Raw genomic sequence first — 26,476 nt, forward strand, 5'->3', positions numbered from 1 at the left:
GGAGCTGCGGGATCTGCCCTACATCTCGCTTTATGATGATCGCTGCGGCGTTTTTGGTCCTACTGAGACCGTACAGTATTCAATGTGTGCTGCTATTATTGTTGCTTTTGCTCGGGACTATTGCGACAATTCTGTTTTTCTGCTGCTGGCATCGCAGGCTTCGTGATGGAAAGCATCCAATAAAATCTGTGCTGTCCGGACGCTCCAAGAGCCGCGGTGAGTATCAGGCCAGCCGCATCCCCATCCTGGCATGTCATACCTATCATCATGTCATTAATAGTCTCTATCTTATCTGCTCTATGAAGCTAGTCACTGTCGATTAGGTTTATAGATCACCTGCAATATGTCAGAGCAAATGGCAGATTGTGACTGTAATTAAGGTGTTAATGCGTGTTAAGATATAGCCTGATTATCCTGTCAGGTCTCTTGTAGTTAGGCTGTACCATAACTCTGAAATTAATGCCATTAGATGTTTTATGAATGTATAGCCAATGGTCAGGGCTATTTGACATATCATGCCTGATGGTGAATGTTAGATCATAGTAGCTTATTCTAACATCTTCTATCTGTCCTAGCAGTTGGCCTCCGAGCGCATCATTTTCGGTCAGAGGTAGGATAAACTTTTCTTCTTACTGGGCTCCAGTCAGTCTGATATAATATTCCACAGCTGGGGAAATCATGGCTTTAATGTAAACGTCTCATGCAGGCGACAATGAGTAGGCCTATTGCAAGCATTGTAGTTGACAAGGCTTCGCCCACTTAGCCTATTTCTTTCGACTTTTATCGAGGGCTGCATGACTATTTAGGGACTGTGATGTGCGCATTGCGCATGTGTTATCAATAAATAATGTCCGCCTAGGTGATGCTGCAATTTCATGTTTTGAAGATGACTGAACACAATCTGTGTTCCGAAACACATAATTTAAAACTTAACTGGGGTATGAACCGATGGAAAACCACGTTGTGTTTTGTTATCTGCCTGTCATCATGTTTGGTGCTGTCTACGCAACTGCGTCAAGCTAGCACAAGGTTGCAATTTGCCCACTTCCGGCTTACCGAATTTGCTTTCAAAATAAAAGCACGGGAATTTGACACCTTTTAGAATCAAAATTCAAATACGTATCTGGCTTTAAAATGCACTTAAACAATAAATTAAAACTGTATTACTATACCATTACAAACTATGTTAGGTTCCACCTCTCTTTTCTTTTTTCTTTTAGTGACTTTCTATTGATCCCTAGAGGAAGAAATGTGTCTTTTTACTTGTCCCCCTCCGCAGGTTCAGTTACAGAACAGCACTGCTGGGCTGGTAGGGATTCAGTGTCTTGTTCAAGGACGATACAGCAGGCAGCTGCTGGGCCTTCTGGCTGAAGGACAGCCTCTCTAATCAGTACACCCCAGTGCTGTTCATGGCCTGCAGGAAGAACTGGTCCTGTTCACCCCTTTCTGTCATGTGACAACATATTCAGTCCAACAATAAACAGCTCTGTAAGACAACCTCACTAAGACAATCCTAACAAGGAGGTGACAGATTAAGTTTTTTAAGTTATTATGTTGCAAGTTTGCATTTCCATTCAGTTCAAAGATTGGAGCTGCTGCAACATCTTTCAAACTCTGCCATTCTTTTCTCTGACAACTCAGATTTTGAAATCAAGCTGTTTTTCCATAGGTCATATAGCCAGAACAGCACTTCCCAAGCTTAGGTGTGATTTGTCTAATCAATGTGACTGCCAACCAAAAGCACATAACACTAACAGCATCTTTAATTTAATGAAGCTTTCAATTTCTCTTGCAATCAAAGTCTGCTGAAGGTCAACATAAATGTGCTGCCAGCTTGACACCTGTTTGTGTTTTTCAGGGCTTCAGGCACAGTCCACGCCACGCCAGACGGAGCGGGCGGATCCGAGTAGCTGAGGAGAAGCCCACTCTGGTCGAGGTTCCTGAGAGCGACCCCGATTCTTCATCGACTCTGAGGAAACGCAAAGTGAAGAAGAGAGTCCTGCCAGAATTTTACCAGTCTGTACAAGTCACCCCTACACGCAAACCTGTAGGTATTCCCCTCAACTGTAGTCCTGCCATGATAATGATGAGGTGATACTTTATGGATCCTCCTAGGAAAATTCTGTTTTTGCTCAATGGATGGATGGTCTCCCTAGCCTAACATAACATGAGGCATTTGCCAATTGTAGGGTAGGTGATCTGATTTTGAAGAAGTGGCCCAAATTATTTGTTAAAAACATTGTCAAAGCCGTCCTAAGTCCCTGCAATATAAATTATAACCTGGACCTGAAGTAGCCTGTAAAACGGATTAACCTTATTTTTAGTTTTGTGTCATGAGAAATATTCCTGGGTCCCCAAATAGCAAACCTGAAAACAACTGATATAAATTTCTATTATTCAAATCAGACCACCATGCTCCATTACTGTTTTATACATTTTCTTAGAAAGTTGCTGCAGCCATGGTGTTACAAGAGTTGCGAATGCCTGACACAAACAAATCATGGAACATTTAACTCATTTAAAACTCAAGTTTTCATAAAACTGTGCATCATTCTCACTATTTTGCTACTACTCAGTTAATGGAGGGGATTCAAAAACATCTGTTGTTATATTAACACTTGATTTATTGACTTCCAGGTGAACCTCTAATGATAATCTCCCATTTTAGACAGGTTCTGGTATTTCTTTACCTTCACCCTGCCTTACTTTTAGTGATCCTAGTGGTATGCTTGTAAATGTTCTTTCTAATCCATTCTAAATCTGTTAAGAATTTACTGGGTTGGCATGGGAACAGCAATCTAGAATGCTAGTTCATGTTCAATCATCAATTTAGCTCAATGTTCCCTCACCACAATTTTAGACCCTGTGTTCCTTCAGCTCTGTTTTTCTGTATCCCTCTGTTCCCTCAGTCCTGAATTAGCACCCACAGGAACATTTTTTAATATGAGAGTGGGCTCACCGTCCGTCAGTATTTTATCAATTTTTCAGACAGTACAGTGAAAATAGATTAGAAGATGGGGAGAGAGAACAACATAACCTGTTTCATGGACTGGTCCATTTTTTCATGGGACATAGGATTTAGGGGACATAGGACGAAGGGAACATTGGCTTGAAGGAACATTGGACCTATAGGATTAGAAAAAATAAGTAAGCATAAGGCTGAGGCCGTACTACGCTGATCCCCTTCAGCTGCATCATGCTTTCTTTATGTACTGCTGCTCTGATCTGTGAATAAAAGTTTGGCTTGTTCAAGATAAAATAATTCTGATCCCACAGTCACCAAACGTCCACTTTGCTGTCAAGTGAACTTAATTGTTTAATTGTCATTATTGTCTTGGCCTTATTTGGTGTTTAGGCCTTGGTCACTTTGCCAATATAGATGCGATGTCCTGGATGTCTCTGGGCCTGACCGATTCTTGTGCCATATGCTTGTGTTGCAATAGTCTGCATTATTTATACATGCATGCAGTATTTATCCATACTGCATGCATGTCGGTACCTGCTGCTCAGTATATGCAATGCTCTGTGATTGAAAAATGTCAGCGCACAAAATTCTGTGTATTATGTGCCTCCTATGTGCAAATTCCATTTTAGTATGTGATGAATACAAGCCATTTTTCCTGTTCATTGTCTGAATACCATTCTGAATATAAATAAGAGGAAATTAGTAGGTTCATGGTATATCTAGGCCTTTGACAGTTTCAGAGAACATTTGCATACACAACTATTTTTTGATTGAGTATATTAAAACAAGTCTGTTGATCTTTGTGCAGTTGTTGCAACTTCCCGCCTCCATTGGTAGTGCTGCAAAAGACAACAGACACAAACGGTTTTGTTCTTTTGCTCATTGCCATGCTCAGCAAGAGGGAATAACAGGAGCGCACAACATAGCAACTTGGGAAGAGCAATCTATCAAAAAAGAGGTCATACCAACCATGCTCCAGTAGTTCCCAATATCTCCTGATTGAATGTTTGAGATTAATGTTGCCATGCATCAAACCAAATCCAGTCAACATTCAGCTCCTGAAAGTAAAAACACTGAAAACTTCAAGTCATTCCAGACCCCTTAATGTTACAAGTGTTATAGGTACAGGGTTTGTAGTGCAGTTGAAGTGCTAAACTTGGCAGTGAGCAAAAAGACATAATATCATGTGTTTGTTAGTAATTATTGTAACACTACAAATGGCAGGGGGACTTAACAAATCAACATAACAGGAATAACAATTTGGAGATTTATGGAATCATGAGAACTCCAAGAGTGAGTAGACTACAGTATCTAATGCAAATTAATGTCTCTTTTCTGTGACGTGTACTCTATTAATGTTAATAGACCATCACATTAGACCTAGACTAGTCCAACATGCATCATGCATAATGTATTTGCATGCATAGCCTAAACCAAATTGAGTAAAATGAATAATCCATAATGCATGCCTTGTCTCACTGTCACAAAAAATAATGGAATTTAAAATATATATATTATTTTTTTTAAATGGCACTGAGCATATAAGAGAGCTGTGGGCCTACTGAAACAAGCCATTTAAAGCATGTTGTTGTCATAGTAATCGCTTTCCACAATTCAGTTTGTAAGACTAAACACTAAAATGGAAACAAAAAAGCAGTTGGCTTCACTCTACCTGCTGCACATTTGAGATGAATACCTGCATGACTTTGGTGGTGAAATGAACAGTGCTCATCAGGTTTGTGCATGCATCTTGAGGTGTGTACCCTTTCTTCTTCTACTCTCATTTTACAGGAACTGGACATTCAGTTCACAAGAGTTTGAAAGTGTTGTGTCCGGGTTTGATAGAACTAGACATTTACAGTCCATTATGTTGGCTTCCAGTCTCATTCCAGACAGCATGCATTAACTGCATGCTCCTCTACATATAAACAGATGTGAATGTTTAAATATTTATGTGAGAAATGTTTTAAATAATATACTTTTGTAAGGCAGGCTACATATGTACAAGATTTTCAATTGTAATTTTTGTTAATCAAAATACTAGGATCAAATGTTTATGCTTATTGTACACAGTTATACACCAAAAAGACTATAGTTTCAAATGTTACCAAATGTATGTTAAAAGTCAATGAGAGTTTTAGTTTGTGACTTTGGCAGCTCAGACACAAAGGCCTGTAGGGAATGAAAAGACCAATGTTTTTATTAGAGGCTTGTGAACAAAGGATATCAAGTATTAGCAAAGAATGCAGGGATAGAAGCTTCAAAGTTGGTAGTCCATTCACAATGTGGCAGCTCCAGGTTTACTTCTTGACTGTTTGATTCCCTTATGGAGAGAGACTTGTTCATTAATGTTCCCCAATCTGCACTGACCTGCCCAGGATCATAGCAATATGGCACTCTGTCTTAGGGTGCATTTCCAATACTGCTTAATAATTAAGCAAATGAAGTCTCATGATGTTGGTATTTTGTGCAGCCCCACCCTTTTCCGTCTCCATCAGGTTGTGTCAACACATTGTAACCTGCACTTGTTCGGTTGCTCAATCTCAGCTGTATCAGGGTGCAGCAGGGGATTACAACACAAGTAAAGGTTACTCATTCATAATTTTCTTATTAAGCTTACCTTTTTCAGCTTTTCAAGTTAGAGATACAAACTGCCTGCTGAAACAATAACAGACCCTCTAGCTGAGAAGATCCTGACTAAGATGAATTTGATAGGTATATTGATTATTTTTTCTGGATGAAGAGGTTTATATCTAGCTAACCTGATTCAAACCAGACATTGAGGCTTCCAGGCTCGTGTTTCCCAAAGTAGGATGTGTGGATCACCATGGTTTCAGGGTGTTGCCCTGCATAAGAGCAATCACTTCACCATTATTTCCCTCCCAAGCAGTTAACACAGTGAGAAAATGTATCAGGATGACTGTTCTGCTGAGGTTTCTCTGTACTCACTGTGGTTATCACCCCTATACAGTAGGCTATAGGCGGTTATGTAATTGTGTACAAAGTCATCTCAACAACAAAGGACAGCATCTGCTCTCTTGGGGGTCTAATGTGCTCTGATGTGTATTTATAGCGGGGTTCTTGACATGGGGAACTTTGGGAGACCCTGTTTCCAGACTGTTATCACCTGGCAGACATTTTTCCCAGCCTTTGAGGTATTTGCAGCCGGCAGACACATTTGTGCAGGGATGGCGCTGTGGCACCGTCGGAGCTGCTGTTGTCGGCTGCCTGGGCTACCGGGTATGACGCGGGGACACATGCAGCCTGCTCTCCCATCACGGTCCAGCTCTGCCTTGGCAGCGCACCATCCGCTCTGCTCTCTGGAGGACTGACATCACCTCGCATCCTAATGCCGCGATGAGAGATGAACTCGTGGCCGTAGCATCCCTGGAAGGGCGTGGCACCGCTTTTAATTGACACACGGATGTTTGTGGCGAAGCTAATAACGCGCAAATAAGAGTGTTTTCCAGCTGACAGGTCTCCATGTATACAGCGGTAAGTCTTGTTGTTGACCTGGCGGGGGAGCCAGATACGATTGATTTCACATCGCCTTTTTTTTTTGTGCTGAATCTTTTATTGTTATCATGGATCATTGTGAGCTGGCGGCTCATGTTACCGAGCTTCCTCACACCACCTAAACGCGCGTTTACTTTCACCTGCGATGGTGAGAAATGAGATGTTTTCTCTGTTATTCGCCGCTCGCGGGCCTGTGGTGTACGGCTGTATTCTCCTCATTCATTTTGCTGTGTGAGAAATCAAGACAAGCATTGTTCTTGTCCCCCCTTTCTTTTGTCTGACAGAGCTCCAGTTCGGGGAACCCTTCCCTGCACTGCTCCATGTCTTCCTCGGCGGATTTCTCAGACGAGGATGATTACAGTGTTAAATCTGGGTCGGCGTCACCGGCTCCCGGGGACACGTTACCGTGGAACCTGCCCAGGCACGAGCGATCCAAGAGGAAGATCCAGGGAGGATCCGTGCTGGATCCGGCGGAGAGAGCCGTGCTCAGGATTGCAGGTGAGTGGCAAACCTCTCCGTCAGGTCAACACAACAAGCTACCAGAGAAGCCTGAAACCAAACACAAGATTCCTGCATTATAGGGACTGTGTGTCTGTGGTAGCCTAATAGTGAGTTTATAGTGACTATTGCACTTAATAGTATCTTTTATCTCCTATATTATTGCTATAATATTCCTGTATTATTCCTATAGGGATTTACAGTATAATGGGTGTGTGTTCCAATAATGAGTTTACAGTGCCCTTATTGGTATCATCTATCTCCTATAATATTCCAATAGGGACTTATAATGGGTCTGTGTTTCTCAATTATGACTTTATAATTACCTTATTGCTCTTAGTATTTTTTTCCTATGATATTACTATAATATCCCTATATTATTCCTACATGGACTTGTCTGTGGTGCTCTATAATGAGTTTACAGTGACTTTATCGTACCTTGTGGTATTTTCGATATTTTTTTATATTTGTATAGTAGCCTATGCTTCTAAAATGTAGGCTATTTTTTTTTTTTTTTTTTTTTTTTTTTACTAGGCTATAGTTCTGTTTGGTAAGTGAAAGTAGCCTACCTGTACTAGGCTAATTAGTGTAGCCAAATGGCCTAACTGATAAGGCTTATTTGAGTCTAAAACCTCCAGTCTCGTAGATTAAAGTACAGTGACACTCCTTTTGAACCCGACAGCTGCTGAATAAAAATCAGGTTTGCAAAGATTTAACAGCTCGGAAAAAGACTGAGTGTAACAGATGATTGATACATTTGTATGAACTCTGGTTCTTTTGACGTACATTTTGATGACATGTTTGGCAAAATTGCTACTGTTACAAAGAAGTTTTATAGAACTTGAATGTTTTTATAATGATACTTTATTGCTGTGCAAAATCCCTCTCAGAAAGACACTGTAGCTCATCAGTTCTAGCTGGTATTAGTGTATCGATAATCGATGGCTGACTGATCTAATAGACTGATCTGGGTTAAATTTTCACTGAAACCTTGCAGCTTAGGGGAATCTGTTTGACAATAGAAAGTGGCAACTGGTAGTATCCGTGCCGAGTCAAACATCGTTTCAAACAGTAGCCTTGTCCTGTAAATGTGCCAACGCTATTTAAAGGTTTATAGGCATGTGTGGGCTATAGGCGCTGCTAATGCTATAGCCTGTAGTAATGTGACATGTCATCTCTGTTTTATAATTGAAACAGCCCAGCAAAATGTGCCAGTTTGTCCAAACATGCCAGGAACGGACCGTGTTATGAACCAGCACAAAGACGCCCGATGAGGAATATCATTTATTATTACACACTGCAAAAAATATCCATCTTCATTCAGCCTTGCTGTTTTAACATCTTATTTTCCTTAAAACAAGTGAAAAAAAAAAATCTGCAAATGCGGTCAGATAGGCTAATTTCATGTGTTTCCACTGCAGTTTCACCTGTCTGGGGACTGTTCATGAAATAAGTGTGTATCTTGAAATAAGGCGCATCACTCCACTGTAGATAATGTCACATAATTCAACAACATCATTAAAAAATGTCGATTTATTTGGACGCAAGTGAAATGATCTCAGCACCGTTGATAGATTTTTCCACTTGTTTTAAGAATAAAAAAAAGAGAATTCAAAAGTCAGTATCACGCCTTATCAAGACGGGATATTTTTTGCAGCGCGGGGCGTCCGGCAGTCCTTCCTATCAGCCCGGCGAAGCCTGGAGAGGAAGTGCCGTTTATTGGACAGGCCGCGGACTGGGGAGGGATGTAGGGCGTTTCCTTTAGTGCAACAACAGCGCCGATCACTCTTGAGTCCCCGGCACATACACATACATACATACATACACACTTACACACACACATCCTCACACACACACACACACACGCGCTCTCTCTCCGCCGCTGGTGACTGTCCAGTTTGTGGATCCCCGGGTTATGGCTCAGCACGCACCACAGGCTTACATGATTTCGGACGAAAAGGAATATCTCCAAGCGTATGAGGATGTTCTGGAGAAATATAAAGGTAGGAGCAGATGATTGAGTGCTGTTTCGGTGTTAAAGCGGTGAAGAAATTGCCTGATTGCAGCTTGACAGTTCAATAAATGTCAGTCAGGCGGCAGCCCCCCTCGCGCTGGTGACACACTGGTCTTAGCGTCTATGTCCCTACAGTGGAAAAGTGAATATCTCTTGCATGACATCACATTCAGCCTGTCGTTTATTAGCCTAGACAAAGGCTTTATTCTGAGCCCTGATATTAACCTAGCTGTGTTTCAATGATCTATAGATTAGAAGGCTATTTGTCTCATGTGTTGAAAAAATTGAGCTTGAAATATGTTTGAAAAAGGAGACAGATGATTACAATGTCATCATTTATTGTCAAAACGAAAGGCCTAAACAGTCTTGAAGGAGGATTCTGTGTATTTCAGTAAATCCTGCTTTCATAGAGGAAATTAACTGACTACTTGTATGTTTTTAGGATGATCACCCATAGGAATATCATTGATTGATCAGTGCTTGGGTGACCTATGTGGGTTCTAGCAGTAGAGTCTTAATAGATCTCGAACCAGACAGGACCATGACATAGCAGGACCAGGCGTCAGCTCCTATTAGTTCATGTAGCTCTTCCCTTTGCATCCATCTGACTAATTAACGAAAATCCACAGGACATAAGAGGTCTATGTGGTTCAGCGTCCATGTGACAGCGAGGTATTCTGTGAGCTCGTTTGCCTAAATCGTACACACTCACTCCCAGGCCGGGCCTATGGAGCTGAATTCAACCTGACAGCAGTTGCTTGAACTCTTGCAGTCTATTTCTGTCTTCTCCACACAGTCGGCTGAAGTAAAGAAAACGGCCAAAGGGGAAATAAGTTTTATATTTTATGTATTATTCTATCGATTGGGTGCTCTGAGCCTGTTCTCTCAGCTGTTCGGTGTCACAGTCAGCTGTGGCGAGGCTTAACCGCCCTGCCTGGACTGTAATGGGATCATATGATGTATCATCATTTGGAGTCTGTGGCTGGTGTCTTGAGGCAGTGGGCCTGTTACAGACAATGAGGTTTCTTATTGTTGGTGCTTGCTGCTGCAAAGATTGTGAATAACTAGCATTCTCCTATCAGTATTTTTGATATATATTGCCAAGTATCTTTGTTTGGTTTGGGATATTCTAACTACACACTAGCTGTTAGCCTACCAATAAATGGCAAGGCTTTTTTTCTATTTGTAGCCAATTTCCTGATCAATTTTACCAATAATTTCAAATTTTATTGTAGCATCAGCCTTTTGACTCCAATGCGTTGTCAGCTGTAGTCTCAATTTAACCATTTAATCATGTTTACTTTTTGTTAAGTGAAAATTATTGAATTTAGTGTAATGTATCAGTGGCTGCACAAAAAGGTGCAGCCAAGGAGTGATCCTGCTCGAAACCTAAGACTGGTTGGCTGGCTAATCATTACTGCTAGCAAACCCTCCTGTTTCCATCAACTCTGTTTACCCTCAGACCCTTCCAGTTCCAGTGTTGTGCGCTAGCAGCAAGAATTTATCAACATTTGTTATCCTGGGATCAGTTAAGGAAAAAGGCTGCGATATCAACAGGCTATAGCAAGTTTGTAAACACCATGAATCAATATGCTCTGTTATTGCACAGGTTAGGGGCTGCTGTGTGGGAGCTGTGTGGTGGAGATCGACAAGTCAGATGATGAGGCTTTACACTTTAGATTTACAAAAAAAACACATTTAATTTAATGTGAAACAAAAGCTTTGGCAAATTGAATGTTAGTTTCTATACATTTGTCCATGTGATATTCCTAGAAACCATAGTAAGCAGTGTTATCTAACAAGCGGGTCCTTAAAAAAGATGAGGAAAATGATCTTTACATGCCGCCCCGATGATGAACAGTGCTGGTGGTAGCTGTGGTCTATACTTAGGGCTAGCCATGGAGAAAATAGCTGAAAACTGCTTTAGTCTTATTTACAGTAGGTGTGATCTCCCACAGCCTCAAGCTTCTCTCCATGTGATGCACAGTGCATCAAAGAGACACTTTTCAGAGCAAAATCATCAGGAGTAACCAAACAAAACACAAATAAACAAACCAGAGTAAACAGAACAACCAGCCGCACAGTTATGAAGTAGGAAACAGCGTATTCTTTGTCTGATCAGTTTTTATTTAATCATATGAAGATCAAGATGGACTGAGTCATTTTCACTTTAAAGGGTGGAAATTGCAGTAAAGCACGCACAACAGGATATGTGTTTATTTCTTAACTTTATTATTACTTATTTTGGTTATTAGCTAGAGTGATGCTATGAACTTTGAGGCCACCGTAGAGTTTGTGTTTGTGTGGGTTTGCATTTTTTGCCATGTATTTTTTGTTTTACTTTATACAATCCTTTGTCAGTGGTTTGACTTGGTCCCACAGTCATGAAACACGTTCTACACATCAGAGATAATGTCAGCTGTCAGTTACAGTTAAAAAAACAAAACTGGTGGAAGACTTCCGTAGGTCATTACAGATATACAAAGCCTCATTACAGTGAGTGGTGTCGCATGGTATGTGAGGCATGACGCATGTACTTGTTCACCTACAGTGTAACCTTCAATGTACTTCAAACATTAGAAATGAATGGACTCATTTAAGGATATGTATTTGAAAGAAATATGAGTTTAGGATTTATTCAATGACCAAGTATAATAAAAACATTGGACTGGGGGAATGTAGTTCTTATTACACCATCACTAGGAATGCCACACTAATTAGGCATTAGAGTTAACAGTACACTTAACAAAGGTTTGCTTTGGGTCGGGGCTGAAATCAAATACAGGCTTTACAAAAGAGCTGTACATTTGAGGAGTGAGTTTCTTTGACACATACAGCAGCTATGGCATTGGACAGTGGCAGTGCAGGATCACACTGTTCCAGCAAAGCCTGCTTGGTCGGCAGTCAGGGTGAAGGAGCCATTATAGTTTTCCAGTTGATCAGCCTCTGACGTTAAGAGTTAAGATTTACTGGCTTGGACATTTGGTGGTTCAGTCATCTCTTCTCCCATGTCAAGAGCTTCTTTCAATTCATTTTCAAGATGTCATATGGTACAGATGGCTGTGTTGGACTGGAGCTGCTAGAGTTGAACACAAATTAAAATGCTTTGTTCAAATTTCGTGGAAAAACCTTTGTACACATTGCCCATTTGGTGTAGTTAGGACATTAACTTCAGGCTGGGAAAACATTTTACTTTCGATGTTGTTGACCCGTTTTTCCATACTGTGCTCATGAGCAGCTATTTATTAATTGGTGGCCAAAAATGTAATTGTACATCTTTAATACTGATGAGGAAGTTTGCATTTTGTCTGTGAGGTGGACTTCATGGAACTGCTAGTGGTTAAAAGAAGAAAATTGGAAAATAAATGTGATTTAATGAGGTGCTTAACAGGACAAGAGCTAAAATTGGAAAAAAAATCTAGAAAGCTACATTGCACGTCATGGACTGGACACCAAATATTAGTTATATTCAGAAAAACTGCCATCAAATCAATCATAAAGCTCAATTCTTTAGCAGAACATGATAAGGTGAAATGATAGATCATATCCTTTATTCTAGGCTTTTCTTTAAGGGAGGTTTTCCTCGCTCAGTTAAATTTTTCTGTGAATGCAAATCATTTTTGAAACATATACAGCCTGTTTACTGTTGGGGTTTTGTTATTCCTCTGAGGAAAATAAACAGTTTGTTGACAGTCTGTAACATAAACAGTCTGATAAACAATCTCTTGGATGCCAGCTTTGTCTGATAAGTTGTGTATTGTAGGAGGGTGCGGTCTGTCAGCTTCTCCCTGCAGCTACTGTGTGAATCACTGTGGTCTGAATTATGATTTGATCCTTCATTGAAAGTAGCACTTCTGTGAATACAGGAATGAGGACTCGATGATTATCAAAATTTCCCTTTTTGCACTTGATCATCAAACACAATGAGGAGCGAGAGAGCATTGTGTTTTTTGCACAGTCACTGTCTTTGTCCGTCCTCCTGGGCCGTGCCCAGCCCAGCCCCTCTGCTCCATGTCGACAGCCCACTCATCACATTCAAACGGCCCACTGGCCCACACACACAGCAGGCTGCCTCTGTGGAGACTGCTACTGTACAAAAGACACTTTGTTTTTTATGGGAGCTGCATCCAAGTTCCAGAGACTTGTTCATGTGTCAAGCGGATGGTGGCTTTTGTGTGGCATTTCGTTGGGATATAAAATTAAAAGAGGCACGCTTCAAAGGCCCCTGTACAGCTTACATCAGATGCTCTTTCTATAACTGAAAAGTGAGAATTCACAGTTGGCCAATATAGCCTTTCAGAAACTGAGGAGTGACCCACTAGATAATATTGGTCACAAATAACGGTGACACCCACAGCAGGTTTCTTCCTCAAGACAAACTGGTGTCTGTTTTTTATTGTGCCATACAAGGCAACATTCAGAGATAAATCCAGTGAATGATTTGGCTTGATACTTGCCTATTACAATGTATTTAATAGCAATTAGAGTTTATTTTTGTTGAATATTAGAAACATTATCTTCAGAACCTGTGAAAAGATTAAATGTGCTGTTTTCTCTCCAGGCTAATGTGTCTCATCACTTGTTTAGCCTCTGCATGGCTATGCTAAGGAAAAATCTGCATAATTTGAACCTACTGGATCATGTCAAATCCCATTGGGGAGAGAATGTTATTTGGTTTAGCAAATATGACATAGAGGTAGACAAATACGACTTGGCGTTAGTGTGAGTGTAAGCATTGGGATGTATGCTGTTTATCAAGGGTCATTTCTCAGCTGCTGCAGTGGAAATCTTAAGTGCTAATGGCTATTTCAGTGCATCAGATTGTTGGAGCGGGTCCCGACTCTAATGTGTCAACTTGGTGCCCCGTAGTACCGCAGTCAAATTTAGGCTAACAGGTATCACTTTGAACCTGTTAACGCAGCTCCCTCTGGGTCGACTGAGATTTCATACTGCAGGTTTGTAACCTATGAAACGTGTGTACAACTGCATCAGCTTACATCAGCTTACATCAGTATGACAGTTAATATCTGCAATTAAAATATGAATATTTGATTGGTCAGTTCTGCTGTAATTAGCATGCTATACAATCATCCGTCAATTGGACTGGGTTTTATGGGAAACAGAAAAAATAAAAAGAACAGTGAATGAGTACACTATACTTATGCTGAAGCATACGCTATTAGATTTCCTGAAAACTGATCCAGGGTTGTTCTTGTGGCCAAGCCCTTCATTGATCTGACTGATAGACTTCATCTAAAATGGGCGGAGTAATCCAAACTAGCACAGCTCTCATAACGCTTTTTACTGCTCTATCAATAGTCTTCAGTCAGGAAATTATGTCATTTCTCTGATTTAAAACTGACATCAAATTTAAAAATGGTCACATCACAAATTAAGACTGGTTTTCTGTGTAGCTCCTTTGCTGTGGTGGATTTCATTTTTAATCATGTTTTACTCCTACATTTTCTATTTGGAGATGCACTGGCACTGATCTTATGGCACAAATTTGATTAATAGGCCTATTTAAATTAGATTCTGATTAGAGAGCTACATGAAATATGCCTTTAATCCAATTCCATGGAGTTGCAAATATCTGTGTGTATGTGTGTGTGTGTGTGTGTGTGCGATGCCTGCTCACTATTGTATGTCCAAATGTTGTATTTATATGCTGTCATGGTGATGGAAGACCAGCATAACTGCACCTCATTCCTTGGCTCTGCTCAGCTCGCACATGAGATCATCCTGTGTCTGTCCCACCCCCATCGCTCAGCCGCCCGGCCAGCACCACCCTGCTCTCCAGAAAGCAGCAGATGCTGGGAAACACTCTCATACCAGCAGTAGGAAACAGATTTCCTCTCCCCTCGGTGTCTTAGGAGGCCAGGAAATGAGCAATTCCATCTGTTATTCTTTTTACTTCACATCATGAAAACTCTAGTCCCAAAACACATATATACACTCCTTATACAGTCCTGAACTGCCTTATGTCTGACATAAATGCTAAAAAATAGAAAGAGCACTTGTCAGTAAGTGATCTAGTCAGCAGCTGAAACCCATCCACATGGCAGGATTCATATTTGGGTTTGTCCTGCAGTGTCACCCACTTTATCAGAGAGGAGTGGGTGTTGGTTGTCAGTTTTGGTTTACTTACAATATACTTACTTACATTATAAGTAAAATTGTAATAAAATCATCACTTGTGTGATGTGGTGTGTGCAAAATGCCATTGCCAAAACAATGCTAATTTAACTAACTGTTATTAATGCATGGTGGCTAATCAGGCTCAATCAAAGTTTTCCTTTTTCCAAGCTGATTCCAATCTGGAGTAGTGTTGAAAATAAATGGGACCAGTTTGCAATCAGGCCCGTCAAGGAAAGTGTCACCTGAAAGCTGACCAATTCGTGAAGTCGTTTCCATGTATCTGTTCCCCTTTAGTCTTTGTAGCTGCTCAAGACACACCAGTGAACCAAACATGAAAATGCTCAGTGGAACTATGGTAGAAAAACAAATCCATGGACTTGATCTAGAATGTAAATGAAAGTAACTGACTGTGGGTCCTCAGCGTAGCCCATGTTGGTGGTTGTTTGGCTCATGCCAGGTGTATGCTAGAAAGTGAAAATGTTTCAAGCACTTGTGGTTGGTGTTGATTGTTGTGGTGTTTCTGCACTGCACTTCCCACAGATCAGCTGTCAATCAAACAGTGTGGCCAGTGAAGTGACGTCTTTTTCCGTGGATTTTCTGTTGATGCAGTTTGAGTTTCTGTGGGTGGCACTCTTTTCTTTGTCTGTTCAGCCATGGTGGCTATCACTGCTCATGCTAACTACCCAGTTCTTCTTCTATTTATTACAAACAAACTGTTGTTGCTGCTTCCAGTTACATAACATGTATCACTTCCCGTGTGCCAGAAGATTATACCTCCGGAAAGACCAACCCGCACCAGGTGTTTTACAAGAAGCAAATGTAACAAATGTAAAAGCTTTCATCAACTGGGCATAGGTTGAATCACTATTGTGTTAAATCTTTCGGTGTCAAGAGTAGGAGAATGGACATTTATTTATATGAAAAGATTACTTTGTCTTGACCAGGATTGTCCATTAGCTGAGTGAGAGTCTGGGGAAGAAATCTGATTGCCTCATGCTCACATGCACAAATGCTCTCTCGTGGCAATTGCAGCTGTTGACTGCACACATGGAGGAGACTATTGGAGTGTGAGTGTGTGTGTGTGTGTGTGTGAGTGTGTGTGCTTGTGTGTGCCCATTAGCTGTCATTACTACTTCCTCCTTTCCTCTCCTTGACTTTGTTGAGTGGCTTTGTGATGATAGCTGATGCCCAAAGGCACTTTGCCAGCCTCACCTTCATCTGTCATTTCATCAAGGGCCTTGCAATATTCCAACTTGTGGGATATTGAGTCTTATCCCACAAGATGGAATTGAATATTACAACTCAACAACCTGAAAAATATGAAGCGAAAAAAACCCTGAAACTTAAAAATATAAATATTAATAATGTGACCACATGATTGTACTGCACACTGTATAATCAGGCAGGATTTCCCTGTCCAGTTCCCACTAATGCCATTACATAATTCTTTCATTTCTGTGTGTAGCGTTGCTTAAACCATGAATGGCTGCCCAGTGTGACATTGCAGTTAAAGCTGAGGAAAATACTGGCAGGAGGAGAATGTCAGTGCTGACTGGAGGCTTGCCATGTAGTTGATTGTATCTGCATTAAGTCAGTGTTTCGGTCTGCAGATCTCCTTCAGGATGTACAGAATTGTATTTTGTATGCAAACCTCCAGTCTCTTTCTTTATTCTTATTTCTTTTCTTTAGGAGAATGTCAAAAATTGCATGCAGCAGTGGCTCATATATCTTCTACACTCTGCCTACTTCTGCTCAGCAGCACTCAGCAGAAAGGATGTAGACAAGATCTGTGTGGAGATGCTGAGACGCTGCAGCCTGATTTCTCATTTTGCTCTTTGCGTTGGGCCTGCTTTAAGCCTGGAGACTGACTGGAAAGGCCACTTTGAAAGGCTTGGCAACCTGTTTCTACCACTGAGCTGTTCCAGTCACATACTTCAGAGGCTGCCCTACCCTGAGGAGAAGACTGCGACTGTAGTATTCTCACTTACAAGGAATGACAGAAATGCACCCTCTAATGTCTGCCCCTTGTCGTCTCGCTGGCCTTTTTGTTTACCTCTCATCCAGCTTCCTCATGTTTAGTTGCCAAAATGCCTGTTAAAAGACAATACCAGATGGTAGCCATTTTGTGCTGAGTCATCACTCCAGTGGGCCTCTGTTGTCTGTCTGGAAATGTGCCATAAACACCTCAAAAACCCTCATTAAGGATGAAGAAGAGGCCATTCCTTAGGCTGCTTTGAGGTGCAACAAACCAATTTCTTACAAAAATGGCAACACTGGCATTTAATCCAGTGTTATGGGTTTTTGTGGGTCAGAATACTGCAATTCTACCAGAGTAATGCAAACAAACATGTAAGATATTAACTTCAATCAAGGCAACAATGTATTTCCAAGACGCTGCTATTGCTCGTCAACATATGGGCTTGTACTCGTAACACAACTGAAGTACGTATGCCTTTGCTTACTGAGCTGGTTGTGACACAATGGCTTAGAGATGCGAGAAGAGAGCTGCTGAACAAGAATGTTTAGCTTGTCCTTGTGATAGGCAGGAAGGTTGAGAGCTTTTCGGTTCAGTCTTTAGATTTATTTTGATTTCCCTGCCATGCGAGGTCAAGAGGATTACACAAGCTGGATTTTGATTGCTAGGACTTTTTGACTGTACTCTGCTCTGAATGTGAGGATATTTTAGGCATCCTGATGTAGCTGCATGCCAAAGGGTGTCACTGGCCCCCATGTGCCAGACACTGGCCTTACAACACATGCAGGGAAAGCAACCTGTGACATTTATCCATTCTCCTATTCGAATCAGCCTGTGAAAGTGTGGTTAAAGTAGTTAGTGAAAGACTAGTATGAAGTGCTATAGATAAACTGTCCTACTGCTGGTTGCTTTTCCATCTGGTAGCGTGTGTTGTTGGGAGCAGTTCAGCCACTGCCATTCACTGAGTACAAGTACAACCAGTGTAAATCGCTGAGTTTTTGAGTATAAAAATACAACCCTGGGCGACATGTCATGAAGCGTAATGCAAGCTTCTCTCGGGATGGATGAGTCAGAATCAGAAATCAGAGAGGCAGACCATGAGACAGACTCTAAGCTCGTATCGCAAACAAATAAAAAACCCTAAACTCTTCCATAAGCATGTCCTTTGATTGTCTCTGTGTGTAAGGAAATGAAGGATGTCACCTGATGGCACAGATATTATGTGGCCTGCAGTTGCAGGGACAGCATGGTTTAGGGTTGTAGCTATTTATAGCCATGCACATGTGCTTCACTGAGGTCTACAAATAAGTGTCTCAGGAGCTCTATGGCTGTCCATGTTAATACTGTGCTGGACTCTTGACCAGGGTAGACAAAGAATACACAGGCCACAATCCAGTCTGTAAATCTTCTAGATTGATGCATTACTGGGGAAGCTACTGTGGGAAAAGGCGGTGCACTCAAGCATGCCTATCTGCTCAGTATAGCACTGCAGCCCTTAATTGCTGCCATTTTAACTGCTTATCTAAGTGTTTCATGGCCAAATTTGTTTCTCTTGGCAGTGCTCCAGGTTTAAAACATTAAAGAGCAAATCAACACTAATGGGTTCATATCAGTGATGCCAAAGCAGGTGTTTTTCCTTTGACAGCTGATGCAAAACACCTGCTTTGAGGTCAGTGACTGGGGTATGGCCAGAAGTGCAACATGCTTGAAAGTTTCAATCCATAGAGAGCATTTTCTTCCTTATGTGACTCAGTGTTGATTTGCTTGTTAGTAGAACTGTCTACTGGAGACACAGAGATGATTTTGGTGCCAACCCTCTTGTTAGATATTAGGTAAGGTGACCAATGGGCCAAACTCCTAAAAAGTCTGTGTAAGAAAGAACCTCAAATGAAACTTGTGAGAGAGTGCTGGTTAGTCAGGCGTTGGATGTGATCCTTCAAACATCAACTCATTGAGTATAAAGGTCAAAAGCTGTTGGTTAACACATTTTAAGCCATTTCTAAGCAATCTGCCTGGACCTTTTGGTGGATATTCACTGTGTCTAAACATCATCTAACCGCATAAATTTAAAGCAAGAAAAAACACCACTAAATAGAATTCACATGCTTTTCCTATGATTGTTTGTGAATTTGAACAACTGAGTCAAGAGATGACCTGGAGTTGCATTGCCAAAACAGTTTGTCTCACATTCACTGTTGGTAGTGCAGCTCCAGGATTTGCTTTTTAGTAACAACAAGAGAGCTTTGTCTCTCTTTGCTTCCAGCTTTTGTAGAGGCTTTTTCATGGGAATAGATCTACATCAAACTGTCCAAAATCATGAGGAAAATATATGTGAATGTGGAGTTTCCCTTCAAGCCTGTCAAAGAGAATTGAAGATTGAACCTAAATTCCACACTCGCTCCTCATTTGTTTGTGAGAAAGGCCTAATTTTTTATTCAGACCCTCTGTGTTGATAAGGATTATTTTTGGCTACAACATTGTTTTTGTGTGGAACGTGCAGTTGACTGCCAGGATCAACTTTATGGGGTCATTAGTTTGGCTTGCCAGTGAAATTGAATGGGGAATTTAGGTGTGGCTTCCATTAATTTCCTTTTATATCACAATTTTTCAATTTGTATTTTGATAGTCCTATGAAGAAATTGGAATAATGGGAAAAGATATTGGTGTTATAGAAATTTTCGGTAACAGTTCGACACTACAAACTCATATGCATTTCTTAGATGAATGATCAATCATAATGTTGTGCGTGGACAAGAGTTTAGTAAGAGGATCAGATCAGAAGTTAAATAGTCAATCGGTGTGAAAGTCCAAGCACTATATCGCAGAATTTATTGGATGTAATAAGTGGAGTGTGACTGATAAAGATGACATAGCTGTGCAGCAGCAGAGGGATCAGCTGATGGTCATATTTGATCTGACATCATTTTTATTGTCAGGGAAGCGGGGATGTTGGGTTCGCTGTGGAACTGTCATAATGTTATGACTAATGTTTTTACGGTTGAGCTGAGGCACGTTTGCATCTGTAGTTCATTAATTTAATGTTGGAATGAGTAAAGAATTCCGTGTCTTATAGATTGAGATCAAGCCTAGGTGTAAATGATTGCTAATCCTTGCAAAGTCCTCAAGAGGGCACCACACTATTAAACTCCCCTCCTTAGTTGTTGGGAAGTACAATACAGAAATGTAGAAATTTTCAGTGTATATTCAAATGTAGCTTCCCTTAGTGTTATGTCTATTTACACTGCTAGCACTAATGCACTTTTTGATGAAGGGCAAAAATCATGGACAAGTGGTTTTCACACTACTTTATACTGGCTGATGTTGACCTGAGACTATTACCTTTAATCACCTGTAATCTCTACATGTCCAATAGCTCTGGGTGATGATACAGTCTTTTCAGCTTGTCCTTTGCTCTGAGCTGGAGAGTTTCCCGGAACACTTCCTCAGCCAATCTATATTAATGAGTTTATCAGGAGAGGTTTATGTATTATGCAGTAAAGAGCCTCAAATGTGGGCTTTATAAACCAAAATGGTAGCCTACTGCAGGCCGGCCCAGCGCTGCTTTATAGCTGCGTGATTCAGCTGTGGAGATGACGACGGTGTCACAGGGACGGATGCATCAAGACTCGTAAGAGGATGACACAGCAGCACTGCTGGGAAAGATCTGCCACTGCACTGCACTTAGGGATATGAAGACAGACTGCTTTCTTTATCCCTTATGATTCTTCCACTGAAAAATTATATTTGCTTGTTTCAGTCCAAGTCGGCCGTTGCATACCGATGTGTTTCTGATGTTCTGTTCTTGATGTTCTGTTCTTGATCTGGGTGTATCATGCAAAACAATTCTCAGTCCCAACCCAGTTTTCAATTCTCTGCAGCTTTTACACATTCACTATTTTTAGATGAACTAAATGTAGGAATCTGTAGAGAGTAGAGTGACAAAGCCCTTGAGGTGCCTCCATTACGCTGGAAATGTCTGTGTTCCACGTTTTATGATAATTCAAGCACCTATGTAGGAATGACCACCATTAGCTTTTTTATATGACAACCTTTAAGACCATCCGTAATCAAAATATTGTCATGTATCCTGTTGAAAGTTGAGTTTGTATTTTATATTACACTTCAGCACTAACATCTCCACTGAGAGTAGGTTCACTTCTGTGCCTCGTGAAGCTGTGACTAGTTTTCTCATGGGCCATTTGTCACTTTGTGGGAACCTTGAGCCTTGAAAATGGATATTGCTGTATCCTGAATTCACAGTGATAAAGTCTGGCTTTTACACTGATTTCTGCCTGACTGAAGTTTCACATCTTAGGGCAAGAACGCTTTCATTTTTACACCTGTCTTACTTTCATTTTTACACCTGTCTTACTTTCATTTTTACACCTGTCCTATGTAATAGGAATGGTGCATTGTCAGTTCTGATGTTAAATTAAGCTCAAAAAATGCACGAGTCTTAGCTGAAGAACTTGCATGAAAAGATTACTAGGCTTAATTGCCATTTTTCATGTTGTATCATGAAGGGTGGTGATTGTTAGGATGAATAGAGTATTTGCCTGGATATGTTTTCGTGTTTTTCTGCTTATGTGAGTATTGTGGCGAGTCTTGGCAGCTGCTCAATAGAGAAGATGATTATCTGAACACTTTTGCAGCATAGAAAATGAAGGTTTATGGTTGAACCTGTTTGTATTGCTCAAGATATATTTGATAAGATATTTCAGCGATCGAGTGTCTGGTGCTGTCATCACACATTCTGTTGCTCCCAACTTGTGGTTGCTTAAATAAACGGGCCCATACCCTGCCTGATTAAGTTTGAATCATCCTGAACAAGGAACCGTGCTTCTTTTCCGAACAAACTTTATTTTCTCCTGTGGCTGTGAGCGCTGCTGCTAGATAAACACCGAACAGCGTGGAAACTCCAAATACTGAGTAGCCATGGAAAACCTGACAGGACTCGTTCTGGATGCTTGATGAGAAAGGGAGTCGCGGCTGCCCTAGAGGCGGGCAGGCAGGCAGGCAGGCAAGGAGAGGGAGTCTGTTGCTGCTTCCTCACTAACTGCAGGGGCTTATCAACATGTCATCCCTCTATCTGGACCACGAGGACCGCGACTCCCACTCTCAACCTCTGGACAGCCCTCAGGAGCTAGTGAGGAGGATGTGGCACCTGCTTAAGACCGAGAGGGAGCACAGAGCTCACCTGGTGACTTTAATGTGCTGCATGGGTCAGTATTCCTCTCTGTGCTTCTTGCCATTTCCAGCTCAGATTAGTCATGCCTGTGCTTGCTACTTACTAATAGTAGGCACTCTCAAAATGTTCTTATTGCGTAATCCGCATTGATGATTACAAAAGGAAGGAGGTTATCTGTGTTGTTTGTGTTGTGGTGCCAAAGTCCAGGAAAATACTGATTGTCTTCCATCGTGTTGCTGTTGTTGTGATCAACAGTGGGGTAAACGTGACCCAGTAAGCAGTGGCATCGACTGTGCTTGTTTCTAATGTGACCGACAGTGCAACAGCGCATGTGAATTTTTGGGTGCACAGTGACATAGCTTAGAGGGTTTCTATCAGGCAGATCTTCAGTCAGTGAAATGAGGCACGGCACAGAGGTGGCTGGCCTGGAACTGTGTCACAGGAGACAGAGAAACAGCTTGAAGAAACAGAAAAAGGCAGAAATGCAAGTTGTTTAAAATGCTGATCATAAAGTGCAGTTACCCCGGACTCACGCATGGCTCTGGCTGCTGGGAAGCAGGCGGTCTGGTTGCCATGGATATGAGAAACAAAAAATAATGTGGTCAACAGTATGCAGCGCAGAGCAATGCCAACTCCATCTCTGGGAAATGACATCCTTCTTTTCAGTCACTGGGATTTGGGGCGTTCATATGTGCTCTTTCTTTTACATGACAGTCACGGAAACTATAAATCCAAAAATAACATCAAATATTTTGTGGGTGGGAGGGAGTAACAGTTATACAGTAATGAATAGAAAGTACTGTAAGAGAGGTTATGTGCATTGAACAATCTACTGTGTGATCTAGACCCTTTATAAGTGCATGTGAGCAGCATATTTGCACAATATAAAATGTTTGGGAGGAAGGTTAAAGAAGTTGCACACTGGCCTTTTGCACAGACTGCTGTACTTCTTGTATTTCTTGCATCTTGTGAGACACTTTCTCGGTTGAACATGGCAGAGTGTAAATTAAGCAGTCTGCATTTAAGTCTGTTCTCAGTTATCATTAAACATAATGCAACATAATAGTCTAATTAATAGGCGCATGCAGTGCTGAAAAGAAATAAGGTTGGTCTGATGACAGCTTTCTTCAAACGAGATCTTGTTTTGCCCAAACACCTCTATGGTGATGATGGCTCCATAATGTGAAAGAACTCCACTAGAAATCTTTTTTTTTCTCTCTCTTTCCTTCAGATGAAAGAGACAGAGTGCAGAAAAAGACATTCACAAAATGGATAAATCAGCATCTACTGAAGGTAAGAACTAATGCATGATACTTAATGTTTGCCAGTGTTTGTCTGTCTGTTATCATATGGAATTTAAAGTGTTAGAACTTGAAATAATTGAATCAAATAATCTCCTTTATTTTTGTCAGTATGTCCCATGTGTTTATATGGTAACTACACTATATTTCTATAAAACACAGAGGAAGCCTAAGGCATAGATCTGTTTTTTGGCCTTAATACTTTTCTTCCAATTTTCTTCTACAATAAACAATCTGCTGGAGAGGTGTTGGCAGTGAAAACAATTACCACTATTCATGTTGGGTCCTAACATGCAAGCAATCTCACATATTATTATAGATTGCTAGAACTCATTCAACACGACTTGTGCTGGTGCACTGAGCCAGTAACAGGTTGTCTTTTGTTGACTCAGGAATTTGAATCACTTAATGTAGTGTTTCATCTGTCCGTGGAATTAGGGGAACAACTTGGTGGATCAACAAGTATCTACATGTCTCATCTCATCTCAAATGAATCACTACCTGCAAATAATATGTAGCCTAATGCTTTATTTTAGATTTTGCAGGCATCAGTGGTATATTAATCAATATTTTGTCAATGAAAATACTCTCCTTTTTGTTATGTAACATGTAAACATATAATCCTGTGATATAACATAACAGGAAATAATAGTTTTCAACAAGTGTATCAGTCTTAGACCCCCTTTACACTTGGTATTAATATGCGTCTTGGGTGATCAGATTGTAATTGGATAGTGGTTAACCACATGAAAATACAGATGTAAATGCACCCAAGACACACTGAGGATGGATTGTAATCCGATCGCCCAAATCACCCCTGGAGATGGTCAGGGACGCATTTTGCCGCATTAGCAGCAAAAGGACAACAGCAACTTTTTGGGAGTTTGACCTATTGTGACCTTACCCAGTATCTGACAAGAGGATTGGTACCAGAGTCATCTCTGCGCCTCTGGTAGATGGCTCTGCCCACTGCAGTGTACAGTATGTTAAGTAATTGTAGGCGACTAGCATTTTCCAAAGTATGAAGATAGACCTTTTAGTAATCAAAAGTTGGTATTGTTTTTTATTCTATGGCCTGCACAGTCATAACGTCTCAAAACAAATCTGAATCTTCATCATTAGTGAAGTGCAGTATGAATCAACAGCGCAAAAACTTCCGCTTTCTGGCTAACTTTGCTCACTTCCTGTGTAAACAAAACAAGCTACACTGGAAGTTTCGCGGGAAGAGAAATCTTCCATTGAAAGTACATTCTTTTTGTTGATTTTTATGTCTATTTTGCCAGTCCTCTAAACAAGCCTGGCAGGTTTAGATGCGTGTCATTAAAATTAGCAAAACATCCAGCCTTAGCACTGCTACAAGCTCTCGTTGTCTCATGTTAATCACCTATCATTATTTAACATACTGTATGCTAGTTAGCATGCACACCAGAGAGAACTACCTAGACACAGAGATGATTTTGGTGCCAATCCTCTCATCACATATTGGGTAAGGTGACCAACTGGCCAAACTCCCAAAATGTTGGTGAAGTCCTTTAACTCATTGGGAAATTCTTATTTCTCTTTTTATCTAAACAAGTAAAAAGAAAACTCTACCTAATAATTTCACCTCAATTACATTCATTTCATCAACTTTTTTTTTTAAAACAAATAACATTGTCTCTTTCAAGAGGGAAGATTATTTAAAAAAAGCAGTATGTAAACTTAACTCACACCCTTGGCAGATATTTTCTTATTAAACTTTAGAGAATTACAGCAACAGTATAATCTCATGTATTAAAAGTATGACCCACTGTATGCTGTAGTTGTCTGATACAATTAAACTTATAATTTTGCGATGATGTTTTAATTGGACCATTAGCATTCATGACAATTGACTATTAAACATGCTGTTATTTTTGTTTTTTTGTTTAATTTCTTATAAGCTGGACAGCCAAATTTCAAATGAATGAGTACCACGGCCTCTTTAACTCATCTTATGGTTGGGTCCGGGTCAGCAGGCCTCGTACTCTCTGACACTGTCCATCAGGAGTCGGAGGTGCTGAGTAATAGTGGGGGATCTGTTTGGCTGACCCAATAACATAAGGGTGCGGGTCTATTTTGGCTCCACAGCTGTGTCCACTAGCTGGGATTACAGAGAGGCTGAGAGGCCTGTGTGAAAGCAGGTCAGTAGGCAGCAGGGTGATTTCAGAGGCGCGGTATTCAGGACAGGAAGGAGAGGAGGGCCTGCTGGAAGGAGAAAGCCTCGGAGTGGAGTTGTTAAGTGCCTGGCTCAAGTGCTTAGTGGGCCATAGAGAAGGTGTCGCGACCATATGCTCAGAGTGATTTATGCTCCATTCTTTGTAGTTTAGAGAGGAGTGTGTAAAACAAAACGGAAACGAACCCGCTCTTTAAAAGCCCACATTTCTCCCCAAGCCCATCAAAACTACCTAGATAGAGCAGTATGCATCTACATCTATGTTTCTAATGCAGCAATGTGTTCAATGTGCTGTTATAAGCATGTTAGTACAGTTGTCAGGTCTCAGGTTTTCTGACACAGTTGTTTGAACAGGTATTTACAGGTGTACCTGCCCATCTTTAATAGCATGAGGAAGAAACATCAAAGACTATAACTGAGTGATAGTAAGGCTAAGACAGGGTTAGGTGACTTGCATACAGGAAATATGAGGGGTCAACTGTGTTTCAGAACATTAAATCTGTACTTAAGTGTACTTGGGGATAATTTTTTGCTTATATTAAACATTCCCCTTAAATCTGTTCATTGGAGCTACATATTGAGATTGTAATTGTTGGAAACATAAGTCATTTTATTTATATACAGTATGTCAGGAAATATATTATTAGATTTCAAAACAACATAATTTTTGATGACATGTAGTAGTAC

The 26,476-nt window shown here is 40.8% G+C and overlaps 1 protein-coding gene across 1 annotated transcript in view; it reads left to right on the forward strand.

The window, feature by feature from the left end:
- The first annotated feature begins 35 nt into the window (after positions 1 to 35).
- Positions 36 to 26,476, forward strand: part of dst (dystonin) — a 116,637-nt gene continuing 90,196 nt past the window's right edge. Inside the window, exons 1-5 of the mRNA XM_078288672.1 lie at positions 36 to 216; positions 576 to 610; positions 1,859 to 2,047; positions 6,766 to 6,979; positions 23,526 to 23,587. Coding sequence (XP_078144798.1) covers positions 36 to 216; positions 576 to 610; positions 1,859 to 2,047; positions 6,766 to 6,979; positions 23,526 to 23,587 — 681 coding nt within the window. The remainder of the gene's footprint in view (positions 217 to 575; positions 611 to 1,858; positions 2,048 to 6,765; positions 6,980 to 23,525; positions 23,588 to 26,476) is intronic.

This window comes from Centroberyx gerrardi, chromosome 15 (genome assembly GCF_048128805.1).
Source record: "Centroberyx gerrardi isolate f3 chromosome 15, fCenGer3.hap1.cur.20231027, whole genome shotgun sequence".
In the NCBI taxonomy this organism is placed as follows: Eukaryota; Metazoa; Chordata; class Actinopteri; order Beryciformes; family Berycidae; genus Centroberyx; species Centroberyx gerrardi.